The 12471-nt window shown below is 41.6% G+C and overlaps 1 protein-coding gene across 2 annotated transcripts in view; it reads left to right on the forward strand.

Annotated features, from left to right (window-relative positions):
- Positions 1-12471, forward strand: part of LPAR1 (lysophosphatidic acid receptor 1) — a 91647-nt gene that overhangs the window by 29867 nt on the left and 49309 nt on the right. For both annotated transcript variants that reach the window (XM_054987516.1, XM_054987515.1), the window contains exon 2: positions 7648-7811. In XM_054987516.1, the coding sequence (XP_054843491.1) occupies positions 7752-7811 (60 nt within the window). In that variant the 5' untranslated portion in view covers positions 7648-7751. The remainder of the gene's footprint in view (positions 1-7647; positions 7812-12471) is intronic.

Here is a 12471-nt window from a genome sequence, read left to right on the forward strand (position 1 = left end):
TTTTTTCCCCAAAGCTAGGAATGATTCCTAACATTGCAACTTATTCCTGCTGGCTTTAAAAGCCAGAAAATGGTTAAATGGCTGCTTTCCCCCTTCCTCCCTTGGGGTATGCACACACTTTTTTTTTCCAAAGTCAAGAATGGGTTGTAAGTTAGTAACATGATTATAACATTGTAAAGTTACTGCATATTCCTCCTGGCTTTAAAAGCCAGGAAAGGATTAAATGGCTGCTTTTCCCTCATTCTCAGGCATGTTTCTGGCTTTGACAAAGAGGAAAAAAAACCAAGCGTTTTGCACAGCCCTTTGGAAACAGAGCATCAGGGAAGCTGCCCGGAGGGGATGAAGCAGCAGCATTTTAACCCTTTCCTGGCTTAGCTTAAAAAAAATTAATACATGAGAGTTGAACAAGCACGAAAAGTACAAATACGCGAGAGGGGATGGGTTCCAACATTGCAACATTATGACGCATGCTCAACGTTTTTTAAAAAGTGTGACCTGAATTGCAAAGCCCCCAAAGCCCAAAACTGCACCAAAGCTTCAAAACCTGTCTAAAATAAAAAGCAAGACGCCAAATTGAAACCGCCTTGGACAGTGCAGAACGTGGGGGTGCCATGCCGAAGCCACTGCGATGGCGGCAAATGCTTATAAATGACAGTTTAAAGCGTAAATGCAAAAAGGGCCTAGGGCTAGCTGGCATTACCATGCCATTCCTCTTCTGAAGTCTCTTCATTGGCTGCTGATTAGTTTCCTAGTCCAATTCATGATGTTGGTGCTTACCTTTAAAGCCCTTCATGGCGTGCACATATGTGCAGAATTACCTTTCCCTATGACGTAGATTTGACCTTCCCAGAAAAATCTATTGTCAGTACCACTTCCAAGTCGAAGGCATGTTTGGCAATAGTATGGGTTTGAATTTTTTGAGATGTTTCCAGAAAAGTCTCCGGGAAGGAGGGAAGGCTGCTACTCTCCTGGCTTTCCAGCAAGGCTGCAAAACAAAAATATTCTGGAAAGCTTTGGGGGCAGCCTGGGCAAAGGGGAAATAGTCTGCTCGATGTTCTTAGACTGGCTCTTAATGTTATATCAATCGAATCATTGTTTATCAAAAAAAATTATATTGTTGTAACCTGCACTGGGTCCTGAGATGCTCAGAAAAGCATATAAATATTGCAAATAAATAAATAAAATAAAAAATAGAAGAATCATTAGTGATTTAAATCAGATGTCATCCAGCCACTATAACTCAAGTACTGTATTAGCATTTGTTTATCTTGCCTCTTCAAATTCTCAGAAACACACATAACTTCATAAAAATGTATAATTTTGAAATACTAGTGGAAACAGTAACATAGTGAATGAGACATGGGACCCATTTTTTCTTGTTCAATTTACTATCTGATAAATATCCACTTAAAACCTTTGACAATGGCTTAACATGCGGGAATTATTAGGTGGAACAGGAATTACATGAAGAATTTTTTACAGAATGGAAATAAAATCATCTGCTAATTCCTGAATAGCAAATTGCTTTTAAAGGCACAGCTATGGGGCCAGTTGAAAAGTTAATATGAAGATCCAAGATTTAAATTAATTGTGCATTTAAATTAATTCATGAAATCCTTTCCATCAAACTATAGCACTGGCATGTGCATGGTAAAAACATAAGTTTTACTAGAAATGTCCATGAGCAGAATTGGGGGGCATGACCAGGGCTGGAGAATCTTAGAAAGTTAACTAAGCCCCAGTCCACCCATGGCATGCCCTTGAAACCACCACCAGTTCTATGCCACTAATGGACTTACCCATACATGGTGCATGCACATGTTAACATTCATATGTTTCTAGACATACTAGCATATCTCACAATTATTCCAGTATATGTAATTATATGAGATATGTATATGATTTTTGAGAAACACTGGCATAGGGTTTTGTTGCCATCTTAAGCCCTTCACAGAGAAGGTTTAGGAGGGTTGCATTGCCAGATGCTGTATTCTAGTCTGTTCTATTGATTAGTTTGGAATAAATGATGCTTAAAGTAAAACTATACATTATCTAGGCTTGAAGTTACTGAAGCATGGATCAGTATGGCCGGATCAGACATCTGTAAATAAGGAGCCAACTTCCTGTCTCAGTGTAGCTGGGAAAAAAGCGTATTTTACTGTCTTAGATACCTGTTTCTCTAACCGGAGAGTAGGATTCACGAAAACTCTCAAGCTTTTAAACAGAATTACTGACTATGAATAACAGAGGACAGTAGACCATAAGTAATCTACATTTTTATTTTACTGTCCTAGAAACTTGTCAGTTCCTGGTTTCCTGCCTCTGTGTAGGGAAATGAATAGAGTGTATCAGTGGCAGAACAGCAAGATTCGAGTCCAGTAGCGCCTGACAACAAGATTTTCAGGGTGTAACCTTTTGAGAGTCAAAGCTCCCTTTATCAGAAACCAAATAGCTTTGATGCTTGAAAGTTTGTACCCTGAAAATTTTGGTCTGTCAGGTGCTACTGGACTCGAATCTTGCTTTTGTTCTGCAGATCAACAGTGGCAGAGGAGATTGAACCTCCAGGAAAGATGGTTTACAGTTGTAGGAGATGACATTTGCTTGGAAGAAAATACCTGGGTAAAGAGAAACAAACATGGATGAGTTTCAAAACATGTTTCTCTGTAGAGGCGTGAAGATAAAAGAGGTTATGACATCTTAGAGGCAAGACTTTGTTTTGAGTTTTTGTGAACCATAGACCAGGTTATATGTGGTTGCGACTGGTATCTTGTCAAGTGTTTTTGCAGTTCAGACGGGTTGCAAAAAGAGGTTTATTGAGCTATTAAGCTGTCAGAATAGCTTCTGGGCAGTGTTTGTTTGCTTGCTTGCTTGCTTGCTTGCTTGTTTTAGTGGATCACAAGTTGTGTAAACCTGAACTTTTTCAATATATTTGTGAGATAGACAAGATACCAATGAGCTGTTTTGAAATGCATTGTGCTAGGTACAGATGAGCTGTTTTGAAACGCATTGTGAGAATTAACCAAGAAAAACAAAAATGAAATGATTGTATGAGGGTGGGCAGCTTTGTTCAATAAGAGAGAAGCAGCAGTATGGAGGAGAGTAACAGTGCAATCCTAAGCAGAGTTACTCCAGCCTAAGCCCATTGAAATCAATGGGCTTAGACTAGAGTAACTGTTTAGGATTGCAATGTGGTGGTGGTAGAGAGTGCCCTCAAGTCAGAGTAAACTTATTGCACCCCCTAGCGGGGGTTTCATGGCAAGAGACTAACAGGTGGTTTGCCATTTCCTGCCTCTGCAACCCTGTTCTTCATTGGAGGTCTCCCATCTAATTATTGACCAAGGCCGAGCCTGCTTAGCTTCTCTGATGAGATCAAGTGTGAAATAACCAAGAAAAATAAAAACAGTAGTTAGGAATGGAAGGTCACCACCTTCAAAGCATATCCTTTCGATACTTTTTTGCCTTCCCCCTAAAAGATGGAGAGGTGGATAGAATATACATATCTTTGCCTCACCTGTCCTAATTGGGAAAGAACACACACTGGCCGTCGTCACACGGGCTTTTATTTAGCGCTAAAATGGCACTATTTTCCGGCAAACACCCACCTTATTCCAACACTGTACTGATTTTCCCTCTTCTGCTTTGTGCTTGATAGTCGCGCTATTTTGTGCCTCAGTGTGAATGCCTCACATCAATGTATTTCGCCTCGCAACGTCCTATGCCCTCCCTTCAATCCCAGAATCCATTTCTTTCTGCGACTCCCCTTTTTTAATTTTATTATGTCCTTATAACGCCATAACAACATAACACAATGCAAACTTTCTACTGAAGTAAAAATGACTCAGTCGCCATGGCAGAGTCTTCAGCGATGGGGATCACGCCAGACAGGGAGTTTTCTGTGGGCAAAGGGCTATTTATATAATTTCAAAGTTGGAAAAACAAAAGGGTCGTAATGTTTTGCTCTAACGGAATGTTTATATGCTGTTATTCCGTTATAGCGGAATTAAACGCCAGAATAATAAAAAAAGGGGGAGGAGCTGCTTCTGCGTGGTTAGAGAGAACAGAACAGAGTGCTTCGGTGTGGACAGCTGGTGGCGCGAAGAGCCGTTAGGTGACCCAAACGTTACTGTGCCGATAACAGGTAGGACGCTATATGCTGTAAATTTAACGGAAGAGATGCCCGTGTGACGACGGCCACTATCTGCAATACCTGGGAAATAATAATATGAAATAAACAAGAAGGGTGTATTGGAGAGTATTTTGGACATTGAAACAAACATTTTGGAATGACTGTGTTTAAATGTGAGAGTAATCATTTCTGTCTCGGCGTGCAGATTTGAGGTTGCTTTTAAAGGCAGCATCAGTGACTCAAAAAAGGGCTGCTTTCTCTTGACATGATGAGTAATGTTAGTTATAAAAAAATTACTGAAGGGAAAGTCTTGACATTCTGGATTATCAGCAATGCCATGGCAAACCCCAGTTATTTATTTAAAGGGTTAATGTCCACATTTGGTCAGTAAGGGATGTTCTCCTGGAAGAAGCATGCAAGGTAAGGGGCAAGCATGGCCTGAGCATTAATTATTAAGTGCTAGAAACCAAATCTTCACACCTGATTGTAATTTACATTACTATACAATTCTCATTTTCTAGTTTCACTGTTTATATTAAAAAGACTGATATTGTTTAAGTCTGCAGCTCTCAAACTTTAGCAACCCAAGGACCACCATTTTGATTTAATTGTTTGTTTTCTTGGGCTACCAAGCCTGTCGATGTCGGCTAAGAAATGCTGTCCCAAAACTTTTTTTTGATATTTCCCCGAAGACTATGGGCCAGGGAGGAATACACTTGCCGTTCAAGTGTCATTCGTCACGTGTAGTTTGGCCCAAAGTTGCCATTTCATTTCATGAAAAGAGCTCTGCGTGATCAGAGAGAGGGTCCATCTCGTCCAGCATTCTCTGCCCAACAATGACCAGACAGATGGTTTCCAGGATTGCAATTCCTGCAGTTCTTTTCATGAGAAGCATCCAGAATCTGCTATTTAATCCTATGGAATAAGTTTAATCTGAGCTATTGCTCTGTTCTTTACTTGTAGCTTCAGAGGTCAACCATGTCAATGGGTTCAGGCACATGCTAATGAGATTGAAGCAGCTTTGTCTTTCTGGCACTGCTGCCCTGAATTGCTTCACACCTAGCTCCCAGCCAAGACAGGAGAGCAGCCTTTGTCTCCAGCTCTTTCCTCATCTGGATTACTGCTGTTAAATAAGAGCCAAGCTACAAGTGACGCCTTACACAGGCTGGACGCTTGTCAGCTTCCCTCAAGTTTTGATGGAAAATGTAGGCGTCCTGGTTTTACAGCTTGGCTCTCCATTGCAGCTGCAAGACCAGGATGCCTACATTTCCCATCAAAACTTGAGGGAAGCTGACAACTGTCCAACCTGTGTCAGGCGTCACTTGTAGCTTGGCTCTAAGAACAACCATGCATAACCTCTTCTCTGACATGGAAACTGCTGGCTGCAGAAAGTAAACAGGGCAGAGGTCCCCCAGCCAATTGGATGGATGTGTTTAGCTGTTGTCTTCTGTGGACCGCCTTGTGGAAACCCAGGGGTCTGTGAGCCCCAGTTTCAGAAATGCTGGTATAAGTGAAACGCAAATGTTAAAGAGCTTTATACGAACTATTTTTAGAACATAACAAGACGTCTTGCCATTCAAAGCGAACAGTGATATATTACAGCAGGCTTTAGCAAGCCTAAAATTTCACTAGGGTGTTTTTCTGCAAATATCTAAATCCCTAAAAGAAAGGTAATGTGTAGGCCTCAGCAGCAAAGTGTTGTCTTGTGCTGTGCGGTATAAATCTCTTGAAGATAGTCATAGATGCAAGAAGACTCATATGATCATTACAGAACATTTATGTTTTAAAATTGAGTTTAAGTCATAGAAAGACGAGCGAGATGCACACAGTTGCTGTTGCTGTTACATACTCAAAGATGGTTTCAGATTCTGGGTCTGTTCTGTTCAGTGCTGTACAATCTGCCAGCTGTTGCAGCATAAAATTCCATGCATTGGTATCTATGAACATTTTGTAGTTGACAAAATGAAGCACTTCAGCAGTCTTTTCTAAAGTGCTGTTGTGGCTAAATAGTCCCTAACCTGTTGTATTTTATTGCTTTATTGCCATTCATTTGGTGAACTCTGTAACATAAAGATAATCTCAACTGAAAAAAAAGTATTGACTGTTCTAATACTCTGTTTTGTGAGTGTAAATCTTCCATATAATATAAAATGGTGTGGGACATAAAGATACGGTTTTAACAACGTGGAACAGTTGAGCAGGCAGATCCTAACAGGCTGCTTTAGCTATGATTGAGCAAACACTGGTTGGCACTTTTGATGCGTAGTTTGAGTATTTTGTTTGTGTGAAGCAAAGGAAAGGGTAATGTATTTTGATGTTCAAAAAATGTACCTGAGCTTATTTCTTCCATTTAGAATCAAATGATTATCTGTCTATACAGATGAGTTAAGTGATGTGTTCAGTCCAGTGATACATCAGGGAAAGACACAGATCGTCTCCTCCAGGGGTCATTTCGTAGAAAAAGAGCTGGAGGAACTCATTAGCATAACTCATTAGCATATGCCACGCCTCTTGCCATCACCGAAAGTGTGTCATTAGTATAATTGATTTGCATGTGCCACACCCCCTGATATCACCTATCCTGGCTGTTTTGAACTCAATCCTGACCATTCAGGGCTGAAATTGGGCCCAAAATGGCAAAAAAGGCTGAAAATGGCTGAAAAGGGGCCCAAAATGGTCAGGATTGGGCCACTGATGAGCGGAAGAGTGATCTACCTCCCATCAGAGGCCCGATCCAGGCCGTTTCGCTCCCAATACAGGCCGAAACGGGCCCAAAATGGCCGAGAGTCAGGTGGGCGGGGCCACCTGACATGTGACCTCTTTGGGGAACTGTGCGTTCCCCCTCAAAATGAGCCCTGGTCTCTGCTTTTTCTTTTGCAAGGATTGTGGCTGGGCGGGACTGTGGTTGGGCAAGACTGTTGTTTAATGATAGAGCATCAGCTTTGCGTGTAGGAGGTCTTTGCAGTCTTTGCAGGTTCAATCATTGTCATCTTCCGTTTGAAGAACAAAGTAGTAGGTGATGTGAAAGACCTCTTCCTGCTAGTCAAAGTAGACATTACTGATCTTCATAACCAGAGGTCTATCATTGTGAAACAGTTTCATATGTGTTCCCCCAACAGCCATTCTGCCCCCGAGAAAGTAGATTCCTGGGATTGTGGAGTAATAGCCACACATATCAGTGGACTGCAGTAAGGAGGGGAAATGGTACTTCCTGCCTCTTCAGCCTCTTCCATCAGTGGAGTTCTTCTGATGGAAGAGAGAGCAATTTCACGCCTTTCCTCTTTCTCACTGCAGATTATCAACTCACAGCTATTATTCCGCTTTACTGGGGTTGGAAATGATTGGGGAGGACAGGAAAGATCCACAATCCTTGCATAAAAAATTGCAATCCTTGCTTAAGCGAACTGCTGTATCCAACCGTTTTTTAGACTTTCACAGAAATCGGCTTTTAGTCAATTTTGATTTTTTTTCTAATGCTTTTGATTTTCTCTAAGGTTCTAACACACTCCTCTTCTTTCTAGGCCTAAATGTCACAATGACTGGTAACTGACCCGGAATCCCAAAGTTTATCCAAACATTTGAAGTGTGGATAGATCGAATACACCACAAACTCTATTGTGTAATCATGGCAGATCCTTCAGCAGAGGTACCCTTTTCTGTGGTGACTCAAACAGAATTAATTGAGGTAAGTTGAAACAGTTCACAATTTTAACAGCAGAGATTAATGAAACTTTGCATGTCTAAACAGATGTCTAACTTGGGTTTCTGAATTTTTATTGTTATGTGTCATGCTAAATGCCATGCACATGAGGTGCTCCTTAATATATACAGAGGGAACTTCAGAGGTTGATTTCTGCTAATATATGTATGGATAACATGGCAACAAAAAACAATGTTGTGACTGTTTGGCAGTAGTAGGATATGTATATTCTTTTTACTATATGCACTCCCAGTAAACATGCCCTTATGTTTGGAATGGAGTGTCACATGGACAAAAGGCAATTTTGATTTTTTTTCTCACGTTTTTATTTTTTTTCCTAAGGTTCTAGAGTTCTTTGTAAATCGTACGCTGAACATGAGTCAGCAGTGTGATGCGGTAGCTAAAAAAAGGCAAGTGCAACTGTGGGCTGCATCAACAGAAGTAGAGTGTCCAGATCACGTGAAATGAGGGTATCACTTTATTCTGCTTTGATTAGATCTCACTTGGAGTATTTTGTTCAGTTTCGGGAACCGCAAGTTAAGTTGGACGTTTGACAACCTGGAACATATCCAGAAGAGGGCAACAAAGATGGCAAGGGGTCTGTCCTGTGAAGAAAGTCCTGTGAAGAAAGGTTGAAAGAGTTGGGAATGTTTAGCTTGGGGAGGAGACGACTTGAGAAGTGATATGATCGCCCAAGTGTTTGAAGGGCTGTCACATAGAGGATCAAACAGAGTTGTTTTCTGTTTCCCAGGGAGGGGTGGTGGTGGACCAGAACCTAGTGGGTTAAAATGAAATCAAATGAGGTTTTGGCTAAACATTACAAAGAACTTCCTGACAGAGCAGTTCCTCAGTGAAACAGGCTTCCTCAGGAGGTGATGGGCTCTCCTTCTTTGGAAGTTTTTTAGCAGAGGCTAGATGACTATCTGACAGCAATGCTGATTCTGTGACTCTAAATTTAGGTAGATCATGAAGGAAGGGCAAGAAGGGATGAACTGGTACTCAGCTCTCATGGCCCTTTTTTATAGGCCCAGGGTAATGTCACTTTGGGCCAGGAAGGAATTTTCTTCCAAGCTAGATTGGCCCAAGGATTTTGGAGGTTTTTTGCCTTCCTCGTGCCATACAGTAGGGGTCACTGGAGAAGTGAATTTCCTGCATTATGTGGGAGGTTGGACTAGCTGAACCTTGGGATCCCTTCCAGCACTATGTTTCTTTTTCAAATTTCCCCTTTGTTCTGCCTGGTGGTTTGCGGGGGGAAGAAGGGAAAGGGAACCTTTGTTTCCTTTCTGGTTCTTTTTCAGAATAATTTGCCTTGAATTTTTTTGTGTGCTGTGCTGTTTTTGTAGTGGCTTGGCTTTTGCTGGTTTTTCTTTCTTTTTTTTGATCTGGAGCAGGGGAGCATTTAGGGGCTCTTTTATTTCCAGTTTTGTTCTTTTTAAACCCATTTTCCCTTTACTTTTGTTTTGTACTGTTTTAGTTTTTAAAAGGTTTGTTGGGTTGTTTTAGAATTTTAATTTAATAGCTTTGCACTTTAATTTTTAAACCGTTTGTATTGTGTTTGGGGGGATTAGTGGAGTTTGGTTTTTTTCCTATTTTTTTTTTAAATTGCCAGGTTAGTTCTGTTGGGATTCTCTAGTTTGACATTGATTCCATTGGGCTTTGTTAGTTCATTTTATATCGGGAGGCCTGTGGCCAGTGGTTCCTCTTGTGTGTTTGACTATTGGCTTCCTTGCCCTGGAGAAAGAAATGGATTATTCCCCCATAGGAAACTATGGAAAGTAGCTGGGTTGACCTTGTTTAGGGGTCTGTAGAATTGGACCCTTTGAGTCAAATTACTTGAAACTTGTGAGACTCTTTAGTGGGCAGACGGCACCAGCTGCACTGCAATTTTGGTGTATTTTGCTTGAAAAACAGCCGCTCCAGCCCACCAGAAATATTCGCTCATAGGGAATAACAGACCTGGTTAATTTCAGAATCCTGGAAATACAAATACCAAGGTGGTATAGGAGGACCCAAATATCCAGAACGCTGATATTTATTGCTTTCCCAATACAGAAATCCAAAAAAAATATCAATTTTTTTTTAGGGTACATCCCTAAGCTTCTACGTCAGTTTCTCCATACATTCCTCTCATATCCCTCGCTCCCACCTCCAGTGGGGGTTTTGCCATTTTTTTTAGACCAGTAAGAAGCATATCACTATGGTGGTAGAATTCTGTAGCAATAGATATACTACCAATAACAGAATAGCTGATGAAAGCCCAAAGATGGGGTGGACAATAGGAACTGGTTCCAGATGTGGGTGAGGAGTGGCAGAAACCTGCATTTTCCCACACACCATTTCCCTAAACCTCCTGTGAGTACAGTCTTTCAGGAAAATTCATACCTAAGCAGAATGGAGCCAGAGAAAACCCGGTAGATGACTGTATCACATTGTATGACAGCCCAATTTAAAACAACTGCAGTTTGGGAGGGGAGCAAGATCTCTCTGTGGAAGCAATATTGGTTTTCATGCCTTCTTACCTCTGACTACATACTGTTTCTTGTGAGATTGGCTACACTGCATAAAAAAAACCGCTGTCCTCGTAGAATTATTTAAAAAATTATACTCAAAGAAAATTTTCCAAATGGACACAATTTCATGCTGAGAAAATATAATCTTTGTCCCTTGTTCAAAACAATATCTCTTCTACTACTGGGTCAACATTATTTACTAGTAAGCAGGGCTTTTACTAGTAAGCAGGGCTTTTAAGCAGGGCTTTTACTAGTAAGCTGGAACGTGGTGGAACAGAGTTCCGGAACCTCTTGAAAATGGACACATGGCTGGTGGCCCCGCCCCCTGATTTCCAGACAGAGGGGAGTTTAGATTGCCCTCCGCACCGCTGGAGTTTAGATTGCTCTCCGCGCTGCCCTTGGTGAAACTGGTCACATGGCTGGTGGCTCCGCCTCCTGATCTCCAGACAGAGGGGAGTTTCGATTGCCCTCTGCGCCGCTGGAGCGGTGCGGAGTGTTGGAAATAGCAATGTCTGGTGTACAACAGCAGCAAGAAGGAAGAAGAGCCTACCATGCAGGGGCAGCAAGGATCACTTAGTTAGGACAGTGAGAGCAGCACCTCTCTTGTTTCCTGGGGGTCATTTCCTTGTCTTGTCTCCTATTGGGCTAAACAGGGCAATATCCTGCTTCTTCTCTCTCCTGCCACACTTCTCTCTCTCTGCAAGATGTAGTCAGATAGCAAGGACTCTCTCTCTCCTCTTTACTATCAAGTATGTAACTTCCTCAAATAAAACTTTTTGCCTCTAATCAGCACAGCGTAATTCCGCTGCATTATTTACACTCATCCATCATGGAGGACAATCTAAACTCCCCTCTGTCCGGAGATCAGGAGGCGGGGCCACCAGCCATGTGACCATTTTCACCAAGGGTGATTCAAACTTTTAAAAACTCCCCCCTTGTTCCAGCTGACCCAAATTGACATCATTGTGCGGTCCTGGGAGTGTGTGCACATGCAAGTCATACCAGGGGCACTACCTCCCGCCAGGAGTTGCCCTCTGTGCTGGCAACCCACTGAGTTCCACCACCTCTTTTCCCAGGAAAAAAGCCCTGCTAGTAAGGTTTTTCAGTTCCACATGAATTTCTTTGGTTGAATGCCCTTCATTGTTTGTGGCAGCCTTACACCTTTCCATTCTAAGCAAAATGAGGTGTGTGCATTTCAACATTAAAAATGCATGCATACCAATAAAACAAGACGTGAATACGAGACATGAAGTACATACCACTAAATTTCATGCCTCTGAAATAAGGACCACTCATAAAACAAGTCAAGCAGAGTGACTTTTAATTAAATATAGAGCACAACTGAGGACTTTTCAAAATAACCCATAAGTTGACCTCATCTACATAAATCTTTAATTGACATGAGCAACAAATGCTTTTGCATATTCTGCAGACTAAAATACAAGCAAACTGGAGACTGCATGCATTGGAACATTATACATTTTCTTAGAGGACATGGTTTTTACCGTTTAGTTTAGAATTAACCATAGGTAGAATAGCTGAGGTGGTTTATTAGTAGGCTGTTTATCCACAACTGCTAAATGAATATCTGATTGATTATATAAGGAGAAGGAGGGAAAAGGCAGAGCACACAAAGACACCACAGTATTGCATTGCAGTGTTCATGGTTTTAAAGAGTTCGGTCAAATGCTCCGGAGAACAAAGGCTATCGTGTAATATGGGGATGAGGAGAGCAACCTGGATGAACGTAAGTGGCTCCACTGAAGCCTTGGACCACACAAAATGCTTTGAGGGGCACATGTAATGTGGGACTCCACAACTGTGTTTGGAGGTTGCCACTGGATTCTGTTTCAAAACACAGGTGTTGAAAGGGCATGCTATGTAATTTATATGAACTCAAGCGATAAAAGGGAGTAGTCTTTTGAGAACTTGACATTTAAGTTTAGACTATTCATTAGCCCCCTCTTCAGAAAATTCTCTTGAGAGCTGAGGACCATATGGTTTCCTTGCATGTATTTTGCCTCCCCACCCCCCGCCAAAAGCCATTCTGCATTTTATCATTGTAGTGATTTCACAATGAATAAATTGTAAGGAAGGTCAACACCCTCTTCAGTTTTGGGTATGTGCGTGTGGGT

This window comes from Eublepharis macularius, chromosome 8 (assembly GCF_028583425.1).
Source record: "Eublepharis macularius isolate TG4126 chromosome 8, MPM_Emac_v1.0, whole genome shotgun sequence".
In the NCBI taxonomy this organism is placed as follows: domain Eukaryota; kingdom Metazoa; phylum Chordata; class Lepidosauria; order Squamata; family Eublepharidae; genus Eublepharis; species Eublepharis macularius.